Below are 27,365 nucleotides of genomic sequence, written 5' to 3'. Positions count from 1 at the left end.
TTTTATCATATCTTCAGTTATCAATTGCAAAGAAATGCATCGATTCCGCACATCTGTTTTATCTGTTCAATGGTTTAGTTTCCTGTTAAGGGAAACATGATTGACAGCTGACTCATTCACGTTCTACGCCGATGAATTCAAGTGATTCTACGCTGAATTAACACGAACGTGTTTATTTGTTCGGGTGTGAGGCAAACCGCTATAGTGAAAATCGTTTCTCAGCAATGGATCTCGACGGGGTGATCACACTGGCGGTAATGGTCGCATCAAACATAAAACACAATGAACTAAAGCAGTTAGACACAATCACGGGCTTCGTTATCGATGATGTTAGTTGCGGAATATAAATAGGATTACATGTGGGATCAAATCTGAGTGAGTTTTATATAACGCCGCTTGAAACAGCATTTCAGTTATATGACGGCGCGTCAGCTTGTAGAGTGAGGTGAGGTGAAATGGGGTTTAACGTCGCGTCACTTATATAGCGACGTGCATGTATGTCTGTCGGTTTGTGTGGCTGCTTGTACTAGTCCGGACTGATGCCGATTTATAGTGCTAGCTCACTGATATACCATGCCGCAGTTTAACATGAATACCCCACTCAGACACAGTATATTGACTCCGAGCCGACCAGGCCTTTTTTAGCCCCTTAATGCCGAGTGCCAGACAGGGTAACAACAAGTACCAACTTTTGACGTCTTTTGGTAATGACGCGGTCGGGGATCGAACCCCGCACCTCCCGCTCTCCGGGCGGACCACTAGACCACGGAGGCGGTCGCTTGTAGTGTGAGAAAAGGCGAAGTGGTGCAGCTCTTATAATATGACATATATCACTATGGTGAAACCCATGAGCATGCTGTCAAACCTAGAAACATAATCAGAACGATTCTGGGATTCAGACCCACGATCTCAGGGATCTGGCACACCCAAGGGACGCAACTATGCACAACGAATTGACGACTGGGCCACACGTGGCCATTAGAAAGGGAATTAATGAGTGGCAAGTTTACATACGCGGAAAGACGTGAAAAGAAATGGGTTGTATATATTTACCATCATGGGTAAGGTGATCATACTCTAGGAATAATAAGACCGCCTCCGTGGTCTAGTGGTAGAGCGTCCGCCCGGAGAGCGGAAGGTCCGGGATTCGATACCCCGACCGCGTCATACCAAAAGATGTTAAAAGATGGTACTTGTTGTTACCCTGTCTGGAGCCCGGCATTAAGGGGCTTAAACAAGGACTGGTCGGCTCGGAGTCAGTATACTGTATCTGAGTGGGGTATTCATGTTAAACTGCGGCATGGCATCTCAGTGAGCTAGCACTATAAATCGGCATCAGTCCGGACTAGTACAAGCAGCCCATACACGTACATGCACGTCGCTATATAAGTGCAATAATCTTGGACGCGACGTTAAACCCCATTTCACCTCACCTCCAGGAATCATAAAGTGCAAACACAAGGGATTCGAACCGACATCAGATCACGCAACTAAGGGGAATAACTCTGTATTTAGGACACAAAAGGATTTGGGTGCAAATAGGCCTTCTGGACCAAGCAGTCCAAAATGCAATAGAGAGAAAACGATTAATTATGCTTCAGAATTTGGAATTGACGATTTAAACACCCCATTGATGGATGACATCTAAGAAAAGACTATTTTACATCGAACTGTGTGAAGTGATCGGTGAATGTGCTAGGGTCGTATTCTTGATGACTTAAAATCTCATGTATCCAAGATTCGTCTGTGTCGCTCAGTCCATAAGCTCCCCTTCGACAACGACATGATGATGCATGATTAAATGTATTTTCATGACCGCTTCCTGGAAGTACAAGGATTCTTACTGTCTTCAACGTGGAGTCTCCGTATAGCGTGTGAGACACCAAGGGACGCAACTCGTGCTAGAATAGAATTTCTGTCTAATCCGAACTTTTCTCTAAACCGGACTTACATGGCGATCCCACACAAGTTCTATTTAGACATAAACCACTATACTACTACTACTACTACTACTACTACTACTACTACTACTACTACTAGGCGACTATGCTTGTCGTAAAAGGCGACTAACGGGATCGGCGCTCAGGATGTCAATCACTGGATTGTCTGGTCTAGACTCGATTATTTACAGACTGCCGTCATATAGCTGGATTATTGCTGAATGCGTCGTCAAACAACCAGCCACCCAACCAACCACCACCACCATAATAATAATAATAATGATGATGATGGTGATATTATTATAATGATAATGATGATGATACTACTACTACTACTACTAATAATAATAATAATAATAATAATAATGCTACTACTACTACTACTACTTTTTCTATAACTACTAAGACGCGATAAGATATTAAATACCATTTGTGGTCGGAATATAAATTGTTCCTTATTCAAACCATATTTAATTTAATCCACTGTATGCTGCATTTAACTTCAACATTGTTGTAAATAAATGTTAAATATTTACGCGACCAATCACAAACCGACAACAATTAAATCAAATGACTACATTTGGCTGAAATAAAATACGATTCTCTCACAAGAATTAATATCAATTCATTAACCTGACATCGTCGCTCTGCCCTTTTGTGTACACTGAGCCTTAAATAAATAAACAGCTATGAAGCGATAGTTAATCCATCGCTGTTAATTTGACGCCCGTGTCGCGGGCTCCGGTAAACTTCATCAGCCCGGCTCATGTCTAATGACGATTTTACTCTGTCCCAAGATCGTTATTGGCAAATACAGGATAATATTTGTCTACCCTCCCCGTATAGAGGCCTCCCATTCAGCCATCTCTGTTGGAAGCAAAGGACATATTTACGAGTGGTTTCGCCCATGGAAACTAGCCCGGGGGATTTAAGGCCGATTGTGCCCGTAGCATATGATTGAAATGAATTAGAGAGAGAGCGTTTGATAGTAAAACTTAACGCAGAATCCTCCCTAGTAGAACGTATTTCGTGCTTCTCTCCGACACGTCACAAGTGGATTTCGTTTCGATCAATACGCCGAGGCAACTTCTATATAAACCCGTGCAGCGCTTTACAGCAGTGTTTGAGATCGGTGGCTCACGGCAATGGTCTGGGTAATGAGATATTTCAGCTGAGCTTTCAGCGGGTGAGGCACAGGTACTTAAAGTCGGGATCGAAATTTTCACGGAATACGGAATATTAGTGACCACTCAAGGATGGACATTACTCGCTTGTATCTGTTTCTCTGCTCTCTGCTGACCCATGCTATCACGGCGCAAGGTAGGAAAGTGTCACTTTTATAAACTTTGCGCACTCTTGTGAGACCGATGAAACTTTTCTTACATACCACTCAATGAAATCCCTCGTGTCTGAGAACAGAGGTTTTCGGAAACAATATGAAACCATACACTCCACTATACGTAAAAGTTTACCTTCAAACAATGACAATTTACTCCACAGAGCGGATCTAACACTGAGTCTTGGAAAAAGTTCGACTTAGATAACCATACACAGAATAAATAGGATTATTTGGTCGCGTCACCATTCAAATTTTAGAATTACCCAGTGGACTGTCCAAAAATTATGTGTGTCCACTTTTGATATGGATTGTTGAGGAAGTTATGTTTGAAACCTTAATCTAAGAATGTATACCATGTTTGATGGTGGCTAAACAAGCAAACAAGACATGATCGTTCGATGGTGATGTATTTGAGAGTATCACAGGCGATGTCACATTCATCATATCAATGAGCATCTTAACGCAGGTCAGCCTTGTATTTGTTTGATCAAGTCCAGTATCCAAGCGTATACTTTATTTTCCCCTGCAGTTAAAATTGAAATTAAACCAGAAGTTGTAGTGTTTAATTAATTTGGAACATGCACATATTCAGCTCATGCTTCGCTTTGATGATGATGATGATGATGATGATGATGATGATGATGATGATGATGATGATGAAATGAGTAGTGGCTTCCAATTTCCAATGTATACATGAAATAGACTTGATTAATGATGACGATGATGATGACGATGTCGACGACGACAGCAACGACGATGATGATGACGATGGTGATACTGACGACTTTACTGAACATTAATAGATTTGTGGCTTCCAATTTCCAAAGTATACATGAAACATGTCTTGATAAATGAAGCATATATATTTTACTGGTCACCGAACCTGCATGGTTTGTGCTGTATCAGTGTACGAACTCCTTTTGATCCAGAGCCGGAATGTCAGCTTTGCCGTTCACTGTTCTTAGTAAGCACGAACCATAAGACTAATATCTAAGTGATTGTCACAGATGCGTTCTACTTCTACAGATGAATAGCAGCATTGTCATCGACTGGGGATTAATTTGTGTGTACTGTGTAGCTGAGTGATATATTTGAGTGGTAAGAATCATTCACTCACTGTCTGATCTGCTAACCCGTAGGCTGTTGGCCAGGCAACAGATCAGAAGCTCGTAAGAAACGTCATGTTTTAACTTTGTGTATGTGCCTATTCTCTTTGAAAACCGTATCACCTGTATGTTCTATTTCAGCTGACTCGGCACAAAGTTATTGTGATTAAAACTTAGGTAATTAGAAAACCTGAACAAAAGTTAATTAACGCTGCGCGGTGCTTCTGATTGAGGTTGGTATTCTCAGCGCTAAAACTTTAAAAGCCAGTTAGAACCAATTTAACCATAGAAGTAAGAGAATACTTTCACAACAGATGACCTTTTGTGTGCTCTCAATTAGAAGGTAGATAATGCTGTAGGTGGCATGATAGATAAAGACTCAGGCTGGTTCAAGAATGGCAGGGCTGGTGGTTCAAGCAGGTATGTCGCCATCGGGCTTCTGGGGTTACATGATGGCATTAGTGGTTGTTGTTATAAATTCACATTTGCGCTGCAAGGATTGGCATGACGTTGTAATATTTAACTTGGAGATCGTCCTGGAGTGATGTGAATAAGTCCAACTTGTGTGGCATTGATGTGTCCTCGAATATCCCTTCTCGGTGGTATGTGATTATATTATATCCTAGAATTACCCTTCTCGGTGATATGTGAATATATATAATATTCTAGAATGACCCTTCTCGGTGGTATGTGATTATAATATATCGAAGATTTACCCTTCTCCATGGTATGTGAACATATATAATATTCTAGAATTACCCTTCTCGGTGGTATGTGATTATGATATATCCTAGAATTACCCTTCTCGATGGTATGTGAACGTATATAATATTCTAGAATAACCCGTCTCGGTGGTATGTGATTATGATATATCCTAGAATTACCCTTCTCGATGGTATGTGAATATATATAATATTCTAGAAATTACTTCTCTTTGGTATGTAAATATTTATAATATTCTAGAATTACCCTTCTCTGTGGTATGTGATTATAATATGTCCTAGGATTACCCTTCTCCATGGTATGTGAACGTATATAATATTCTAGAATAACCCGTCTCGGTGGTATGTGATTATGATATATCCTAGAATTACCCTTCTCGATGGTATGTGAATATATATAATATTCTAGAAATTACCTCTCTGTGGTATGTAAATATATATAATATTCTAGAAGTACCCTTCTCTGTGGTATGTGATTATAATGTGTCCTAGGATTACTCTAATATGATTCTAACATATCATATAATTGGTGGCAGCAGATCACCATCTAATCCAGAATTGGCCATATAGGCAGCGTGTCGATACGCTATATCCTAGAATTACCCATAATGACCTTTCTTATAATGATAGCTTCTAGGTGGTATGTGATTATGAGATAAGCTATAATATGGCTTGTAGGTTATCGTGATACATTCTCGAGTTACCCATCTGGATGGAATGCGACATATTATATTATCAATATTGGTTGTACGAGACCATGATATATCTTAGGTTTAGGTGTTCGCGAAAAGGGCAAGCATGTCCTGCTCCGCCGCTGTCACTAGTTCTCTCCTCAATTAATGGTAAATAATAGGCAATAAAACAAAACGTTTATTACACGATGCGACGTCGTGAACTTAAGGAGACGTTTAAAGCAAGAGCATCAATTATGCATGTATACTGTTAATTTACAATTTCAGCTGTTAGCGCCTGTGATTGATTCCTGTCCAGCCAATACCCTCACAAATGGTCCTGACCAATAAACAGTACAGTCACCACCAACAGATTTATATTTTATAACACAACTTGCATTGCGCGAAACAGCTGATTGTTCTTCTAGACCATATCACTGAAACTAAAATGCCTTTACGATGGCACTTATTCACTCGTTATGTAACAGTAAGCACATTGACAATCTCAGTCCATGAATGAAGAATAAAGACAGGTAGACGGTATGCTATTGACGGAATTCATCTGATCAACTGCAGGAACGCAGTCATCAGGTCGATGGCTATAGTCTCTCCAACCAAGCCAGTTCTTTTGTGTGGCTTCATTGTGAATCTCCTTGTTTGAATTGATGTAGACAGAACGTACGAAGCCATCTTTATTGAAAAGCAAACATCGTGCCACATGCTGAACAATTAATTAATCAATAATGTAAGCATAGCAAATGAATAGAATAATGTTGCCACTACCGTTGGCTACTGGATGTCTTTGAATCACGGTCATGTGTGACCAACTGCCTGCGCATTGTTTGAACAGGGACGGTTTTGTCATGTGAGGGGTGGGACGGTTTTGTCATGTGGGGGGTGGGACGGTTTTGTCATGTGAGGGGTGAGCTGCTGTGTGTCTCTGTGTTGTTTGGTGGTCTGATGCATCATCGAACATTTCCGGATATGGCACCTATTGAATATACTTTTCAAGTGTCTTGTGTGGCGTGGGTTATGATATAATCTGGAAACAAAACGACCCTCCATCAGTGTAACGGGGAGAGGTTTTCCAAATCAAACTCAGGTGTTATGCGCGATGTGTTGAAATAAAAGACAGTGTGTTTTTTTCAGGGCGACATCAACGACCAGCGGTTCGCATGGTGCTAATGCGTGTTATCGCCACACCCGCAATATTTCATATGTATGACAGCGGGCTGTGAACAATAGAGTATGAACTAGAGGTTCGCATAGTGTTGATGCGTGTTATCGCCAAACTCCGCAATACTCCATCTATATTTATGTGGGCTGGAAAACAATTGAGTATGAACCAAACAATCCAGTGATTGATACCACGAGCAACGATCCACACCGTCGGGGTACGATGACATACCATCAACCAAGAAACCGAGCTTGTCCACCCGATCCAATAAGTCGATAAATTCTTACCCACAATCATCATGGCTGATAATCATTTTGTTATGTCATGATAACCTATACATACATGTATACATATTAACGGACCCGTGAAGTCCCAGAGTAGAATAGGTCTTCAGCAAAAGGCGTCTATGCTTGTCGCAAGAGGCGACTAACGGGATCGGGTGGTCAGGCTGGCTTACTTGGTTGATGCATGTCATCGATTCCAATTGCGTAGATCGATGCTCAGGATGTCAATCATTGGATTGTCTGGTCCAGACTCGATTATTTACAGACCGCCGTCATATAGCTGAAATATTGTTGAATGCGGCGTTAAACAACAAACAAACAAACATATTAACGACATCCAGATGCATAGTTAAGTACAGATATAGGACAATCATTGTGTGAGTGAGGTATACAGATGTCACGTGTTGTTGTTTATTGAACTCAGCAATATTCCAGCTATATGACGACGACCTGAACATAATAGGGTCTGGACCAGACAATCCAGTGATTGACATCATGAGGATTGATGTACGCATTTGGTTGATGCAAGTCATCGTGCCTGACCTCCCTTTTACGACAAGCATGGGTTGCTGAAGACTAAATCTAACCCGGAATCTTCACGGGACACAGTTATTACCTTTAGTACAGTGTTAGGCTTGTGATTAAGATATGTTTTCATGATAGGCAAGTAAAGGTTATGCTATCCAATGGTTGGTATGTTGGGTTGTTGTTTAACGACGCACTCGGCAATATTTCAGCTATATGACGGCGGTCTGTAAATAATCGAGTCTGAACCAGAAAAATCCAGTGATAATATCATGAGCATCGATCCACGCAATTGGGATCGATGACATGCATCAACCAAGTCAGCGAGCCTGACCACCCGATCCCTTTAGTCGCCTTTTACGACAAGCATAGTCACCTTTTACGGGAAGTATGGGTTGCTGAAGACCTATTCTACCCCGGAATCTTCACGGGTCGCTATCCAGTGGTTACGATATGGATAACTTTTTTTGTTTTGTTGTTGTTGTTGTTGTTGTTGTTGTTGTTGATTAACTCTGCGCTCAACACTATTCCAGCTATATCGTGGGGCAGCAAATAATCGCCACTCTCAGCAATATTCCAGCTGAATGACGGTTGTCTGTAAATAATCGCGCCTGGACCAGGCAATCCAGTGATAGACGTAATGAACATCTATCCACGCAATAGTTATTTCTCGTTGTATTACTAACATATTACCAATTGAGACGTTTAACTACACTCATTTAACTCACTTAAGGTGCGACATGGTGACCCCGTGGTTAAACCGTTCGCTAGTCGCGCATTCGATTCCACATTTTGGTACAATATGTGAAGCCCATTTCGGGTGTTCCCCGTCGTGATATTGCCCGAATAATTCTAAAAGCGGCGTAAAACCATACTCACTTACTACATTAATGAGATCCTTCTTACGAAACCTTTCAAACCACAGCAGCTGATTGGACAACTGCTTTATCCACAGCGGTTCGCCTGATTAAGATTATCAAGTTTACCTACATGCATCTACTATGTGGATCGCCCGCCTCGGATGTTCCCATCAATAGATAAAGGCTCGGCGGGTTAACACTCTCACCTGCTGTTCTGTTGATTTCTAGTCAGGCAACATACTCACGCAGAGACCAATTAAACTCCACTACTTTGCATTATTGACGACGCAAGGCTTTACTTTATTGCCTTCAAGTTTGTTATGTTTTCACAAGGACGTAGTGTGGTCAGCGACCTCGTTACTGGCTTTCACAAAGTCGCCATATTCTTATATTACATTCCGCGTCAGCCGTAAGCCGACATTAAGCCATTATCAGTTCAATCAAGACTTTATTAACGAATTAATTCCACACAGCTCTACGGGCGGTGAAGAGGCATATTGGTCAGTGTGGTTGCTTGCAGAGTGAGTGAGTTGGGATGAACGCTGCTTTGGACATTCTTCAATAGAATAAACAAGCGGCAAAGCCCTTTCCGCAATCAAAAGAAATATGTACTGAAAGCAGAGTCAATTGTGTGACTCCGTTACAAACACATGCAAAGGCAAGTCAATTGTTTACTTGAAAAATACACAGAAACATATGGTACAAGTCAAAATAGGGACTTGCATCGGACATCATTTTGGTCGCAGATGTGTCAAATCTTAAAACTTTAAAGGCTTTACTAAGACCTGGAATGTTGTAACCCTGATCAAACAACTTTTGAGCAAGATTCGTATGACGGATTATCAGTTTAATGGGGTGGATGAGTGGGCGGAATTGGGGTTTCTGGAGTGAATTTGGGTAAGCGTTTTTCACGCTGCTGAAACCAACGATCACATGTAGAGGTATGAATCATCCCTGAAACTAGGTCATTACCAGTAGATCCTGGACGTCAATGGACCTCTAAAGGAACATGAGGGTCGCAATTTAGGTGACTTTTTCAAGTATCTGCTTAATTTGCCCGGCAGTTTATATATAATCCGAAATACTGTTATAATATGAGAGAGTTTGGTTTAATGACGCTCTTCAATATTCGGGGCGGTCGGTTAGCCTAGTGGCTAAACTGTTCGCTCTTCACGCTGAAGACCCGGGTTCGATTCCCAACATGGGTACAATGCGTGAAGCCTACTTCTGGTGTCCCCCGCCGTGATATTGCTGGAATATTGCTAAAAGCGGCATAAAACCATACTCACTCACTCTTCGATATTCCAGCTACATCACTGCCGGGACAACAGAAAAGCGCTCACGCTTTGTATCCATGTAGGGAATCGAACTCTCGTCATCGGCATTACTAGCTAGGCTACCCCATCGCCCCTTAATTTGTACAGACACATAACAAGCGTACCACTATTCGCGTGTATAACAACAATCTGTCAGAAATTACCTAATCTGACAGTACATTGTCAGATCGTACTGGATATATCTGCTTTTACTGGAAATTTAACGTACAACCACACTTTTGTGGTAAATCAGATTACATTCCTGAACACTTTTCCGGATGGTACTTAAAAGTGTTCCCATACAATAATCCGACAGCGCCATAGCGTAGCTCCACTACACACGACGCGCTTCCAATCTGAGATGAAATGTACATGGGCGCACAACGTAAACCTACTTAATAGAAAAGTCTGGTAAATTACAACATTTCACGGATGCATCAGAGAATTACCGAGCACAATTGTAAATCAAGCCAGGTAAAACTACTTTCAATACACACCATTGTTGAAGAAATCGATAATCTATATTAAAGCTGCAGCTGGAATACTCCATTTGTCCGCAGATTAAATACACATCAATTGTGGGCAGGCTAGGTTGGAGAAGGTAATGTTTCTCATAAGAGGATAACCCAAATGGGCCGACGCACTAAACAACTCATAGACGCTGCACAAATGAACATTTCACGGATGTATGGCGACTCTGAGGTTTTCTCGGATGTTCACGGGTATATGTAAATAAGATGAGGACTTCCTCAAGAGTATATAGACATGCTCAAACAATCCCAGATAAAAGTAGACATGTACCGGTATGGATCACTGTACAGGTATCGGACATAGTTAGATAAGTGCATAAGTGCATGTCTGTTAAATGTGTGCTCAGAATGCTTAAGGTGGTATGTATGTGTGTGTGTGTGTGTGTGTGTGTGTGTGTGTGTGTGTGTGTGTGTGTGTGTGTGTGTGTGTGTGTGTGTGTGTATGTTATTAATATTATTTTATAATTATTATATACACATTAAAATATAAAATGCAGCAAAGAGGTTTTGGGTGATCCTGGCACAGTCAGGCTGGTTAGGCTCATCATCAGCTCAGGGCCCTTGCCCCCTCTACACGCAGCCCAGACAGCGAATGGGACTTCTCCCAGGAAGCGCTGCCAAGCGCTGCCAAGTCAAACCCACCCAGAATGTGAAGATTCCCAACACTGCAGCTTTTGCATTACCCAGTCTGTCAGAAGGGATGTATTCCTGACAGCAAACCCGGGTACTCTCTCAAAATGTCAGTCAAAAAACAGATTGGGAGGTAGCAAATCTAAGGCACCGAGAACAATAGGGAAACGGACAAGATCAGGTTTTTTGGCCTGAATTATTCATTTTCAATGACCCCCGCAACATATTCTGGGCTGTGCCATGGATGGACCTCTGTGTCAAAACCACAAGCATGGCGAAGACGACAATAAAAGGGTCGAGCCACCCTATAAAGATACTGCGTTTGTGCCAAAGTTGAGCATCCACTGACAAAGTGTTGGACAGTCTCATTAAATTCATTATATAATCTACATTTCATATTTAGATTTTTTTAATGCAAAATCACACTTGTTTCGAGCGGGAAGTGACTGGTCCTGAGCAACAAAAGGAAAGACGTCTGTTTCACTTTTCAGGCCAGCCGATTTCATTCAAGCGGAGGACTCTGCAGGGTTGCCCAACTTCTCAACACACTGTACATATACTTAATGTAATGGCCGTTCAGAGAGGCTTCCATTGAGAAACCGAACCTGTGCGGATTTGATGTGGCACTTCACTTGGTTGACACTCATTGACAGAACAATCAGCAAAATCAACCCTGACATTTAGATTATACATCCTTGGATGGTTTAAGAAAACTGTGGAATGCCGCGTTTTCATCTTGACATGCTTCACAAGGGGTTCATCAGGCAAATTAATGCGTGCAAAAGTACACAATACATTTCTATCATACAAAAACCTCCACGTTAATCATACCACCCCCACCGATAATAATTTGTAAATATAAGAAGCGATTGAGGGAAAAGCGAGAGTGGTGGGATCTATTGTCTGACATAGTTCTTCGTGTGAGGGTGTCAATACCGCGAATTTCTTGTTTCGTCCAATCAACAACACCAAACATTATACGAAAGGACGGGTACGGAATAACTATTTGTAGCTTTGACTTTACTGTGAGCATTCACCTCTGAAGTTTTCTTAAGTCTACATCTGAAGTCTTTAGATATGGGCATTTTGGAGTTTGTCCCTAACCTGCATCCCCTGCTAGGTATAGGCCTGACTTTCCACGAAATGGTCAAACTCCCCCCGCAAAAAACAACAACAAAAAAACAAAACAAAAACACACAAACAAAATAAATCACACAAAAAACCCCAAACAAACAAAACAAAGAAACTGACTGATCCCCACTCTTCTTCTTTGCCACATTTTAGATGAAGAATGTTTTCATTTGTACCAAAGGCAATGGCAATATGTTCATCTATGTTCGTGTATGTTCAGGTACGTTCATGTATGTAGGTATATTCATGTATGTTCAGGTACGTTCATGTATGTAGGTATATTCAGGTATGTTTAGGTATATTCAGATATGTTCAGATATATTCATGTATATTCAGGAATGTTCATGTATATGCTAAGGTATGTTGAGGTATATGTCAAGGTAGTCAGATATATTCAGGACGATGTTCAGGTATATTCAGGTATAACCAGGTATATTCAGGTATGTTCAGGTATGTTCAGGTAGGTGCAGGTATATCCAGGTCGATGTTCAGGAATATTCAGGTATGTTCATGTATGGTCGTGTTTGTTCAGGTAAATTCATGTATAAGCTCAGGTATGTTCAGGAATATTCAGGTATATTCGGATATGTTCGGGTTTTTGTCAGGTATATTTTAAAGCAAGTCATAGTGTGACCAGTGTTCCTCATGCGGTTTCCACTAACAAAGGGAATAACGAAAGGTTTGCCAGATATCGATCTCCGAGAATACATAGATGCCACCGAGTGGTTCTAGACGATCGTACATCGGTGGAGTTTTACTCTTCTCAAATATACTTTACAAGCAGATTGGAAAGTGTATGCTTATTGGATGTTCTGTTGGAGTCTTTGGCAAATAGTTGGGGTAATAATGCCTTAATGTGATCTCCCAATCCTCCGTAATCATATATTCTGGTCTTGGTAAAAATAAGAGTCAATACAGCTTAGTGTAGGCTGTAAAAGCGAGCAGATTAAAAGCCCAAGACACACACACTTCATCCGCCGGACTAATAGCAATGTCTTCTGTTTTCAAGTCCACAGTATGTATATCATTCCTTCTTACCGGGTACCTTACTGGAGACAGCAAATGGCTTGCTTTTACTTTATAAGGATGCAAGTACTTTTCGTGAAAGCAACACATGCCTTGGAGTGGTCTGCCATGACTACAATACGTGCCTTTTATTGGTCTGCCATGACAACAATACGTGCCTTGAATTGGTCTGCCATGACAACAATACATGCCTTGTACTGGTCTGCCATGACAACAATACATGCCTTGTACTGGTTTGCCATGACAACAATACGTGCCTTGTATTGGTCTGCCATGACAACAATACGTGCCTTGAATTGGTCTGCCATGACAACAATACGTTCCTTGAATTGGTCTGCCATGACAACAATACGTGCCTTGTATTGGTCTGCCATGACAACAATACGTGCCCTGAATTGGTCTGCCATGAAAACAATATGTGCCTTGAATTGGTCTACCATGCCAACAATACGTGCCTTGTATTGGTCTGTCATGACAACAATACGTGCCTTGTACTGGTCTGAGATGACTAACATACGTATCCTGTACCGGCTTGCCATGATCACAACACGTGACTTCGACTGGTCTGCCATGACTAAAACACGTGTCTTGTACTGGTTTGTATTGGTCTGCCATGACAACAATATGTGCGTGGCTTATACTGGTCTGAGATGATTACAATTCGAGCCTTGTACTGGTCTACCATGAGTACAATACGTGCCTTGTATTGGTCTGCGATGACAACAATACGTGCCTTGTATTGGTCTGCCATGACAATAAAACGTACCTTGTATTGGTCTGACATCATTACAATTCGAGCCTTGTACTGGTCTACAATGACAACAACACGTAACGTGTACTGGCCGACAATGACAACAACACGTGACCTCTACTTGCTGGCCATGACTCCAACATGTGCGATCTCGCATTCTCGCGCTTTGGGCATATTCAGCTCGTTTCCAAAGGTTGAGATCGCGAGAATGTCCCTCACAGTATTCCATTCCTGAGTCAAAGAAAAAATAACAGACACCAAATATTGACACGGGGGTAATGAAACAACCTTTACAAACAATTAAATTTTAACCCACACTGCCATGGTAACTGGCATGGCAGTTGAATTACGCACTTCTTCGCTTTCTGGGATTTCGATATTTCTCAACATATTAATTGCAAATCCCCCCCTGCTCTTTCACGTGCTTTAATGATTAATGGGAAAGGGTTCTTTGGACATAACTTGGTGAATGTATTCCGGGAATATATTGCAACGTGAGAAAAACATCCGCCAATAGGCACTTTTGGGTTACGTGACCGGATAGTAAACTTTATTCGGTTTACTGCATAAAAAATAGATAGAAGCTTTGTATTGATATTGACACAATCTGTAATATAGGCTTGATCGATCTGTGTTCTGCTTGCGTGTGGACTCATTAGGGGTACTTGGGCGCTTGTTTTCGGTGTAATCTGAGCTTACATGTTAATATGTACAATGTGTTCGTCATCCAATTCGGATATAACGAATATCGTCTAGATTGAAGGTATTTGTGACCCGACTGCAGTGGAAAATTACTGTGGTGTTTAAGCAAACATTCAATATCCTATAAATAGAAGTGATTATTAATAGTGGGATAAATCCTGAATTGATTGATTAGGAACACATATCGTGCCCAATGTTATAGGGATTTAATGTGATGTTCGTGACGGTAACTGGGGGCACGGGTGGCCCAGTCGTCTAAGGCGCCGCGATTCGCTGTGCAGAGTTGCGTCCCTTGGACACGCCAGAATCCTATGATTGTGGGTTCGAATCCCGGTTCGGCTCGATTATGTTTTATGTTTCTAGGTTTGTCAGCACCATACCCGTGCTCGTGGGTTTCACAGGACAGGTAAACGTCTGAGACCTGCATCACTTCGGGTTTTCCTCCCACATTAAGTTGACACGCCGTGATACAACTGCAACAATGTTAAAAGCGGCGTTAAACCCAACTCTCTTACTCACGTGACGGTAACTGTTATGGATGTTATTGACCATAGCGATGTTTGTTGTTTGTTAGATGTGTCTCATAAACATTCCAGCTGCATTACGACTGCCTTGTAATCACTGGGTCTTGACCAGGTAGAACAGTGGTCGCTTCAAGACACGCTTTTATCTGACAGCACATTATAATTCAAAACTTTAAAATAGTCAACCCTTTAGTCAAACCGTTAGTCAACTCTTTGGTCAACTCTTTGGTCAACTCTTAATCAACCCTTTAGTCAACTCTTAGTCAATCCTTTAGTTAACTCTTTAGCAACTCTTTGGTCAACTCTTAGTCAACCCGTTACTCAACTCTCAGTCAACCCTTTAATCAATTCCTTGGTCAACCCTTTAGTCAACTCTTAGTCAGCACTTTACTCAACTCTTTGGTCAACTCTTTGGTCAACTCTTTGGTCAACTCTTAATCAACACGTCAGTCAACTCTTTGGTCAACTCTCAGTAAACCCTTAAGTCAACTCTTTGGTCAACTTTTTGGTCACTTCTCAGTCGACCCTTTAGTCAACCCTCTCAGTCAACCCTCTAGCCAACTCATAGTCAATAGTTTAGTCAACCCTTTAGTCAACTCTTTAGTCAACTCTTTGGCCAACTCTTTGGTCAACTCTCAGTCGACCCTTTAGTCAACACTGTAGTCAACCCTCTCAGTCAACCCTCTAGTCAACTCATAGTCAATAGTTTAGTCAACCCTTTAGTCAACTCTTTGGTCAACTCTTTGGTCAACTCTTTGGTCATCTCTTAGTCAACCCTTTACTCAACTCTCAGTCAACCTTTTATTAAAATCTTTGGTCAACCCTTTGTTCAACTCTCAGTCGACCCTTTAGCCAACACTGTAGTCAACTCTTGCGAGTAACTCAATTCCGTGGGTTCGATGAATCTGCACGACAATCGGCACATGAATCTCTTCACCTTATCGACAATTAGCACTGCCACTACTGTAGCCCATACCTTATATAGATTTACATTGGTCTTAGCACTAAGATGGTGCATTGGGTCTCATTTCAGAGAGCGATTTTAAAGCTGAGACTGTCGTAAGTATGTTTAAGTTGAGTTACGACAGCAAATGCTCTGAAACGGCCCCTTGGTGTATTTTTTATGGTAAGGTCTCATTCAACAAGGCGACTGTCCTTCCACCTTCGTTACTTTGATGCTTTTGCAGCAGGAATTTTCTCTTTCCTCTCCACTGGTCTGTTCCTAGCAATACGCTGGCAGCGATTCTAATGCTTGACCATTGACTCACGCCTGACAATATACTCTTGCTTGATTACATACTCTCGTTTGACAAAAAATATTTTTTTACCATTTACTGATGCTTTACCATTGACTGACGCTCAACCACCGACTGACGCTTTACCATTATCTGACGCTTTACCATTGACCGATGCCTTGCCATTATCTTACGTTTTACCATTGACTGATGCTTTAGCATTATCTGACCTTTTACCAGTATCTGACGCTTTACGATTATCTGATGCTTTACCATTAACTGACACTTTACCATTTTCTGATGCTTTACCATTATCTGACACTTTAGCATTATCTGCCGTTTTACCACTGTCTAACGCTTTACCATTATCTGATGCTTTACCATTATATGACGCTTTACCATTATCTGATGCTTTATCATTAACTGACGCTTTACCATTTTCTGATGCTTTAACATTATCTGATGCTTTACCATTATCTGACGCTTTACAATTATCTGACGTTTTACCATTATCTGACGTTTTACCATAAGCTGACATTTTACCATTATCTGACGCTTTACCATTATTTGATGTTTTACCATTAACTGACGCTTTACAATTATCTGATGCTTTACCATTAACTGATGCTTTACCATGTATCCCGGCTTCTAACCCCTGGCTACAACCCACTTTATCCTGGCTTCTAACGCCTGGCTCCAACCCACTTTATCCTGGCTTCTAACGCCTGGCTCCAACCCACTTTATCCTGCTTCTAACGCCTGGCTCCAACCCACTTTATCCTGGCTTCTACCCCCTGGCTCCAACCCACTTTATTCTGGCTTCTAACGCCTGGCTCACACCCACTGTATCCTGGCTTCTAACGCCTGGCTCCTACCCACTTTATCCTGGCTTCTACCCTCTGGCTCCAACCCACTGTATCCTGGCTCCTATCTGTGACTGCTCCAGCTCCTCACTTCAGAGACCTTCATTACACCCCGGTGTAATGTACAACTTCATCTCGTCTACCTCAGATACAAATGCTCATGACTATGGATTCCACAGCTCGCTCGTACCAGATAAGCACACAGCTCCGAAAAGGGATTACTTCACTTTGGTCTGCTGATTGTAACGACTCTCGTCTTGCTGAAACAGAACACCTAATAAAACATGACTGTGTACTGATAGTACCTTCACATGCCACAACACATGAAGTAATCAGACAACTCGGTATTGATTCGCCAGTGTATGTCCGCTGCTTCAGACCATTGGACGGTCGAAGGGGTGGGGTGTAAAGTAGGGGTGGGGTGTAAAGTAGGGGTGGGGTGTAAAGTAGGGGTGGGGTGAAAGGGAGGGGCGCTATTGAAGATGGACAAAGAAGTATGCAAACGAGAAAACAAGACTAAGTCAGACACACTGCCGATGGTGTCCGTAGACGGATAAGTATGAGAAACACCATTGCATCAGTAGAGATTATGATCAGTAAAATGATCCTGTCGGCATTTCAGTTCTGTCATGGTGAGTGAGTGAGTGAGTGAGTGAGTGAGTGAGTGAGTGGGTGGGTGGGTGGGTGGGTGGGTGGTTGTTTGTTTGTTTCTTGTTTAACGCTGCACTCAGCAATATACCACATATATGACGGCGGTCTGTAAATAATCGAGTCTGGACCAGACAAGCCAGTGATTGACATTCTGAGCATCCTGTGAGTGAGTGAGTGAGTGAGTGAGTGAGTGAGTGTGTGTAAATTTTCGCCGTTTAAGTATTATTAGATATATGAGTGTTTATTTGTTTGTTTGTTTGTTTGTTGTTTAACGCTGCACTCACCAATATACCACATATATGACTGCGGTCTGTAAATAATCGAGTCTGGACCAGACAATCCTGTGATTGACATCCTGAGCATCCTGTGAGTGAGTGAGTGAGTGAGTGAGTGTAAATTTTTGCCGCTATAGTATTTTTTCAGTTATAGCACGGCTAGGGACACAAGTAAATATTCTTTATTCGAATATACCAATGTTCCACCAAGATCACAAATTAGTTTGAATTAACGCCACTTTAAACTGGGTTTCGGTGATGTCGTTGCGTGATCACTTCATGTCGGGGAAAACTCCGAATCGATGCAGTTCTTAGCTTTTATCACCTTGCTGAAACCTATGCCCACTCAGATGCTGCCAGGGTAGCGACCATCAGATCCTGGGACGGCTCTGGTGCCCACATTACAGTGAACCGTCCATTGCAAGGCTGTACATCAAATTCACACTGTGTATTGATCTTCAGTACATTCCCACATCATAGTTAACAATGAACACGTCTTTCAATAGCAGTGCGTATTTATAGAGAATGGCCAATAGTTGATGAGATACCCCGAAGTTTCACCTACAAATGCTTCGTTCTCATTTAAAATTTCAATAAATAAAACGTTAGTGACGAATATATAGATTTTACTGAAACACTTATCACGTTAGAAATGATTATTATGTTTAAATGTTATCACCAGGTGGGTGTCGACATACATAATCATATACTCCATCCTCTTCCTGAAACCCCTCACCTTCAACCCATTCCCTCACCCTCGCCACTACCCCTCACCCCAAACCCCCACCACACCAAACACACCCACTCCATCACCTATATGTAAAGTGAAATAGGACATCAAGATAGTGTTGTCTAGGTGTTGCCTTGTCGCGCATGTCTAGCGGCAATCACTGTCGATGCCTATTTATTATGCACACAAATGTCTCACATTTTTTGTGAGGAAGAGAATAAAACACGAAATGTCATAAATGTAGACAGCTGCAGCCTCAATAGGATTCCGCAGACAATCTATCTTGGTCTGTGGTTCCCGTGCATGTGGGACAGGTCGAATCTACGTGGTTCTGGAGACAGGCAATCTAGCCGCTGGAGTTCCCGTGCATGTCGAATTTACGTGGTTCTCGGAACATGCTACCTACTGCTGGAGTTCCTGTGCATGTAGGGCAGGTCGAATCTACGTGGTTCTCGAGAAAGGTAATCTTACCTCTGGAGTTCCGGTTGTTCAAGAGACAGGCTATCTTACTGCTGGGGTTTCTGTTGTTCAAGAGAAAGGCTAACTTGCAGCTGGGGTTCCGATTGTTCAAGAGAAAGGCTATCTTCTGCTGGGGTTCCGGTTCTTTCAGAGGCAGGATATCTTCTGCTGGGGTTTCGGTTGTTCAAGAGACCGGCAATCTTACTGCTGGGGTTCCGGTTGTTCAAGAGAAAGCTATCTTTTGCTGGTGTTCCGGTTGTTTCAGAGACATGCGATCTTACTGCTTGGGTTCCGGTTACGTCAGAGACATGCAATCTTACTGCTTGGGTTCCGGTTGTTCAAGAGAAAGCTATCTTCTGCTGGGGTTCCTGTTGTTTCAGAGACAGGATATTTTCTGCTGGGGTCCGGTTGTTCAAGAGAAAGATATCTTCTGCTGGGGTTCCGGATGTTTCAGAGAGAGGATATCTTTTGCTGGTGTTCCGGTTGTTTCAGAGACAGGATATCTTCTGCTGGTGTTCCGGTTGTTTCAGAGACAGGATATCTTCTGCTGGTGTTCCGGTTGTTTCAGAGACAGGATATCTTCTGCTGGGTCTCCCGTGCATGTAGGACAGGCCTGATCCCTAGACTCGAACACAATTCACTTGCAAGTGTTTGGAGCCTGACCCTTTTATCAACGACCAATCACCAAACCAGCAGTAACGGCAGCTGATATCCGACAGTCCTTCATCGGCAGACTAACCCTAACTATGTTCTGTCATCAGTTGGTAACCGACAATGCTCAGATGTATCCGTATCTTGTATCTCAGAGACCACCATCTCTTGTGTGTACAGTATCACCTCGAACTGCTGCCTATGGCGATATAATCATGTAAAAGTTGGCTCAACGTTATCGGTTATGTTTATACGACTTTCAGGCCTTGAAGTGAATATGAAAGTAAACCTTCACTTCTTTGAGAACGATCATCACGGGAGTAATCCAATTGGGCGAAGGGGACGTGAATCGATTTTCGGATTCTGGGTTGTTTTGACATTCAGGACTCAATTTGTTGCCTTTTCGCACCTGGAGAGTGATCCCCCCCCGGCTTTCAGAAAGTTAACTCTGTCTTGAAATCTTGAACTCACTTTCCTCATTTCCTGGCTTTTACCAAAGAATTCGTAGACATGCAGTGCGTGTTTAGAATATTTGTATAACATATCGTCAAACTTCTATGCTGTAATTACAGTCTGTGCACGATTATCGACATTTCATTGGCCACATGCGAGCGACATGTTACGGAGGCATGCATGGCTCTGCTATATAAAGTCTTACGTAAAGAGCACCGCTGTATTATAAGGGTCATAGATTTTTTCATGACTACCTGTTTAGTTACTTCAATCTCCATGCGCCGCAGGCACAACCGGTATGTCTGTTCATCATCATCGGTTGCGCAATCCTACTTTTGTAATTCACGATGGGTCCAGAGAGATATTTAAAGCTGTCTTTCGGTTTGATGAACTGCTTTTTTCTGTGTGAGTTGGACACGATAATGAGTGAGTGAGTTGGGTTTAACGCAGCTTTGAATAATATTCCAGTTATATCACGGCGTGTCACCTTAATGTATCAAGCAAGAAAGCCGAAGTGATGCAGGTCTTAGACGTTTACTACTTTGCTGAGACCCATGAGCACGGGTATGGTGCTGACAAACATTGGAACAAAATTGGGGCGAAGCTGTATTCGAACACACGGCCATAGGAACACATCTCTGCACAGCGAATTGCGGTGCCTGGACGAATGGGGCCCCGTGCCTCCGGACACCATAATGAATACCCGGTATTTCCCTTATATATTCATCTGACCTTAAATGATGACACTTCCGATCCGCATTAAAATTTACCTCATCAAGTATAATGTTATTTAAATAAGTGATGAATGAGTGGTAAAATATTTGTTAATTTATTTTAATTTGTACACGCTATCTGTATTGATAGACATACCGTGCTATTTTAACTAATCTGATTTCTAACTGACGTTGTTGGGATAGCCTAGTCGCTAATGTGTGCGCACGTCGCACCTAAGATCCGGGTTCGATTCCCAACATGTAGGCACATTTCAGGCTCTCCTCCTTGTCATTGTTGGAGGACTGCTAACAGCGGCCTAAATGTAAGCACCGTGATTCTGTATGCAGAACCGTGTCCCTTAGGCATGGTAGAATATCCTAGTAGAGAATTGATCTTAAGCAACCCATGCTTGTTTTTAATGGCGACTATGCCACTAACGGGATAGGGTGGTCAGGTTCGCTGACCTGGTTGATGCATGTCATCCCATCCGAATGGCGTAGATCGATGCACATGATATCAATCACTGGACTGATTGGTCCAGATTCGATCATTTACAGACCGCCGTCATATAGCTGGAATATTGCTGAGTGTGGCGTTAAACAGGTTTATCAGCTCCATACCTTGCATCGATTCGTTCTTTCGCTTCACACGTGATATAAAAAAAACTTAAATACTGTTAAAAGCGGCTTAAAAGCCAAACCAACGCACCAAAACTAATGGTGACATAGACAGTATCAGACGCCTGAGGTCAAACATCATCTGGGAAATGGAACAGATAGGTGGCTGAATAGGATGCAGATATTGTTATCTCCCTTGATAATAAATTCTCCGCCAGGGTAGCGGATGTTGAATCCACCAGTGCAGGCCTATCAACAGCGCAAATGAAAGTGAGAAGCACTTATTAAGATTACGTTTATTGCATTTATTGTGATAGAAGTTTGAAATGGATGTGTCTGCAATATAGGAAGGAAGAATCCATTACGAGAGATTAACTAGAGTCTGTCTCGGATAAGCGTCAGTTTGAGAGATGGCGAATCTGACCGCCAGCAGCAGACACGAAGTTGATCATCAGTATGTCAGCCCAATTGAAATGGACGAATTCCAATAAAAGGAAACCAAGTTAACAACGGACCTTTCATTATACCCGTCGAATCAAGTATACTGAATTAAGGATTCAGTGTTTGAACTTGTATCGCTATAAGAGTAGAATATATGAACCAGAAACCCCCTTTACGAATGCAATATCATCCCTAGGTACGTATATACCCTTCATCCATGTGGAACAATCAGAGCGTAATCACTCTCCAGGTATTATATTGTCTTATGCTTTGAGAAATAGGCTAACGCTTAGTTTCTGGAAATATATAATTTCCTAAGAAACAAGCAACTCCATTTAAATTGAAAAGGATCCCATGTGATATGGGAGTTGTAGACTCCACCTGTGGAAAATCTAGACTTGCTTCACTGGGTATTAAGCATTACAGTAAGGGCTGGACGGAGACGAGAAATAATATGGTTCAGGTAGTGTGATACAGGCTACTTCATATAATAAATACTGTATTGAGAAATACCAGAAAATACCCAACAATCTGGAACATATCTTCGTTATACGCAAATTATTTAAAACATACGTGCACTTTGGTGATTTAAGACGCCCCAATTCCCGGCGTAGAGTTGCGTCCCTTGTGTAAAAATCAATTAGTCGAGGTTCGAATCTCAAATTCGTTTACATTATGAACCTTGCTTTGTCATTCTATACGCATGTTGATGGTAAATGTGAAGGGACTTGTCGCACTTTGGGCTTTCCTCCTAGAGTAGCCTGCCACGCTGTGATGTGAGTTGGGTTTGAGGCCACTTTGAACATTATTGCACTTATATCATGGCGTGTCAATGTTAATGGGAGGGGGGTGGGGGAGGGGTCTCAGACGTTTGACACATTAGAGAAACGCACGAGCACGGGTATAGTGTTGATACACGTAGAAACATAATCAGGCGAACCGGAATTCGAACCCACAATTATAGGCTTCTGGTGTGCCAATGGGACGCAACTCCATACAGCGAATTGCAGCGCTTTAGACGACAGTGTCACCCGTGCCCGCCCTCCACACTGTGATATTACTTAACTGTGTCAAACTCCACTCACTCAAACTTGCTGCGGCTGAATGAGAGTCGCCTCCCTTACTGTTTGTTTGATTGTTTGTTTGTTTGTTGTAAATAATCAAATCTGGACCAGATAATCCAGTGATTGACATCATGAGTATCGATCCACGCAATTGGGATAAGATGACATGCATCAACCAAGTCAACGAGTCTGACCACCCGATCCCGTTAGTCACCTCTTACGACAAGCACCGTCGCATTTTACGGCAAGCATGGGTTGCTGAAGAGCTATTCTACCTCGGATCTTCACGGGTCACTCTCTTTCTGAAGAGATACGATTAAGTTTGACATGATTTAAATGGTAACTCCTTTCAACATACACATTTTGTGCACCGACATCTTTTCTTCTGGATTGAGACCGTCTCCATGGTCTAGTGGTAGATCGTCTGCTAGACCCCTGCGGCCTTATACCAAAGACGTTATAAAATGGCACTTGTTGTTACCCTGTCTGGGGCTCGGCGTTAAGGGAATAACACACAGACTGAGCGGCTCGGGGTCAGTATACTGTGCCTGAGTGAGGTATGTTAAACTGCGGCATGGTATATCAATGGGCTAGCACTATAAAATCAGCACCAGCCCTTACCAGTACAAGCAGCCACACACACCTCGCCTTACCTCAACGTTTTACTTTTCTCCTGATTCGTTTTTTAAAAAAAACATAGAAACTAGTAGCCATGTATTCCTGATACGATACCAGAAGATACAACAGTAACTACTACCATTTAATAAAGATTTTCGGGTTGTGAAAATGTACAATTATGTTTGTCTTTTCCACCTTTTTTACGACCTTTTCTGGTATTATACTTATTGTTTATGAAATATTAATCTTAATATATTTGCTTAAAATGGGTTTTAGAACCGACCAATCAAGCGTAGCAAGCGATAAACGCAGACACGATTATTTACAATTTCGTGATCTTATCCACACACACACGGACCTCATAGCTGAATTATTCATATGCTCCCGGTGTGTCTCGCCAGTAACAGTATATATGCTTCAAATGCGAATATTCATTATGATGTATTACTTTAAATTATACATCATTTTGACTGGAGCCATGAAATGTCAGGTAAAAAATCCATGATACGGAAATAACGTTATGACCTCTAATGTCAAATAGTAAACAGTTTCTGACAATGATTAATGTCAAAGTATCAGTCTTTAAGAAAACGTCTTCCTTGAAATGCATTCCTGAGGGAAGAGATGAAATTAGATCCGCATGTTATTTTGACGACTGTGTAAAAGTATAGCACAATATATGCATTGAAGGCGATAAATGCATATTTATTTATGAATATGCGTATTTATCACGGTAGATAAAATATATTTATTAATGTATATATTTAAATGTATACTACACTACCACAATCGTGAAAGTAGTGATAAGAGTAAATAGGTTCTGTCTAACGCCGTATTTTAGTAACAAAAGATAGCCCCGCGATAAATTGCAAAGAACAATGAAGAACGAAGCGTGGTTAATTTTACAATAAAACATTGTTCTATCTGTTCATTTCTGGAAATTCGAATATACATGCGCTCGAAACTTGATGATGTCGTAGATTGGACGACGAAAGTTTTGAAGAAGGAAGTGTCTAGTAAAATGTTCCCCAAAGATGTAGCTGTGTTATGAGGATAAACGCAGTGGCCGATCGATCGCATGCGAAAGTGGGATAAATATGGCAACTGGTATTATGAGAAAAGGTACAGATAATCGACGCGCGGATTGTGAGAACATGTGGGACAATCCAACCTTAACCCACCTGTTCGTAAAATGGACTTGTCCGACATTGCCGAGGTCGGATTCTATTGAGAGAGTCATCATTATTAAACATTGGGAAATATTTCTAAAGCTTGTATATTTTATCAACATCCTCATGGGGGTTTACATAATGCTAACATCTCAAACGGTTTAATTTATTCTCCCTGCAGTGTTTCATTGAACGATAAACAACACACAGTCGTCGTTTATTTTTTAAATAACCTAACGTTCTTTTTGTCGGCGTGTTGATATTGAAGAGATGACACGGGTGGACCGGACTTCTAATTCATCGTAATACACTTTTCAGAGTTGTGTCCCTTTAGGCGTGCCAGGCTCCTCTGATCGTGGGTTCGAATCCCTCTTTTCCCTGTTTATGTATCTTGGTTTGTCCCATAACGTGGTTTGAACCGAACAGCAAAAAATGAAACCGTGATACAGCTGAAATACTTTTCAAAAGTGGCGTCGACCCAGACTCACTCACTCACTCAGTGCATTGTCAGAAAGTGGGATAAAGTTAGACTCTAGTCTAAACAGTGAACATGATAAGTGTTCGTGAAAAGGTGAGCGTACCCTGCCCACCGTTGGCACCTATCATAAATACATGCAAATGCAAGTCAACTGTTCACCTGCAAAAACAACAACACCGGAATCTATGGTGCAATTCAAAAAAGGAATTGCATCGGACATCGGACAGCATCTCTAAAGCTAATTCCAAAAAGATGCACGTAACCGCAGACGTAATGAAAATATATGTGAAAAACACGGACAGAGATACATTTTGTCATGGATCAACTGTATTAAAATAATAATCTGCTTCAATCACAATTTTACAATAATGGTACGAACAAATGATTGAATTAAAAACATAAATATTCAACTTCGTAACTGGTAAGAAAGGACACGGCAAAGAACATTGGCTGCTTTCAACCATAATTCAGTTATGTCACGTTTCACCTTAATGTTGGTGGTGTGAGTATGGTTTTACGCCGCTTTTAGCAATATTCCAGCAATATTACGGCGGGGGACACCAGAAATGGGTTTCACATATTGTACCCATGTGGGGAATCGAACCCGGGTCTTCGGCGTGGAGTGCGACCACTTTAACCACAAGGCTACCCAAGAGCTCCTAATGAGGGTGGAAAGCCTCAAGTGAATTTATTCCTGAACAAGCTGACTCTCAAGTGCACGGGCATCAGGGTCATCTAGGGGCACGGGTGGCCCAGTCGTCTGAGGCGCCGCGATTCGCTGTGCAGAGTTGCGTCCCTTAAGCACACCAGGAACCTATGATTGCGGGTTCGAATCCCGGTTCGCCCCGGTTATGTTTCTAGGTTTGTCAACACCATATCCGTGCTCGTGGGTTTCACCGAAGTAGTAAACGTCTGAGACATGCATAACTTCGGGCTTTCCTCCCACATTAAGCTGACAAGTCGTGATGTAACTGGAATACTGTTCAAAGCGGCGTTAAACCCAACTCACTCACTCACTCTGGGTCTTCTACGATTCGAACTCATGATCACGAGATCGCAACGTGGACAGGCTTGTGAGAACCTCACTCTTAAGCTGTCGTTATTATAGCCTACACTTGACTTATAGGTCTCAACCAGCTTTGCAATTAGCAATAATAAATTACATCCTGCTTTAGTTGAACTTATAACGTCACTATGTACGAATTAGTAAAGGGTCATGGATGCCCGGTCGTCTAAGACGCTGCAATTCGTTGTGTAGACTTGCGTCCCTTGGGCACACAAGAAACCTATGGCGGTGGGTTCGAATCCCGTTCGAATCATGTTTCTAGATTTGTCGACACCATACCCGTGCTCGTGCGTTTCACAAAAAGCGATAAACGTCACTTCGGGCTTTCCTCCCACAGTAAGCTGACACGACGTGATATAACTGGAATACTGGAATAAAAGCGAAATTCGACCCAGCTCACTCACTCACTTCTTATAAAAAGCCTTGGTAATAATTTATATGGAAACCTCACCACACTTATCAAATATACATGATCCCCCCCCCCAAAAAAAATAAATAAATAAAAAAAATAATAAAATAAATAAATAAATAAATAAATAAAAAATAATTAAAAAAATATTTAAAAAATATGTTTTTACAAAAAACAAAACAACAAAACAACAACAACAAAAACAAAAAAAACAAAAAAAAACAAAAAAACCATATGA

The 27,365-nt window shown here is 41.8% G+C and overlaps 1 protein-coding gene across 1 annotated transcript in view; it reads left to right on the top strand.

The window, feature by feature from the left end:
* The first annotated feature begins 3,086 nt into the window (after nt 1-3,086).
* The window catches only part of LOC139450041 (carbonic anhydrase-related protein 10-like), a 129,654-nt gene continuing 105,375 nt past the window's right edge, over nt 3,087-27,365 (top strand). Inside the window, exon 1 of the mRNA XM_071231673.1 lies at nt 3,087-3,260. Coding sequence (XP_071087774.1) covers nt 3,197-3,260 — 64 coding nt within the window. The 5' untranslated portion in view covers nt 3,087-3,196. The remainder of the gene's footprint in view (nt 3,261-27,365) is intronic.

This window comes from Haliotis cracherodii, unplaced genomic scaffold (assembly GCF_022045235.1).
Source record: "Haliotis cracherodii isolate W230 unplaced genomic scaffold, xgHalCrac1.p SCAF_8, whole genome shotgun sequence".
In the NCBI taxonomy this organism is placed as follows: Eukaryota; Metazoa; Mollusca; class Gastropoda; order Lepetellida; family Haliotidae; genus Haliotis; species Haliotis cracherodii.
Note: the sequence above shows the minus strand (reverse complement) of the source record. Positions and strands in the feature narration are given on the sequence as shown.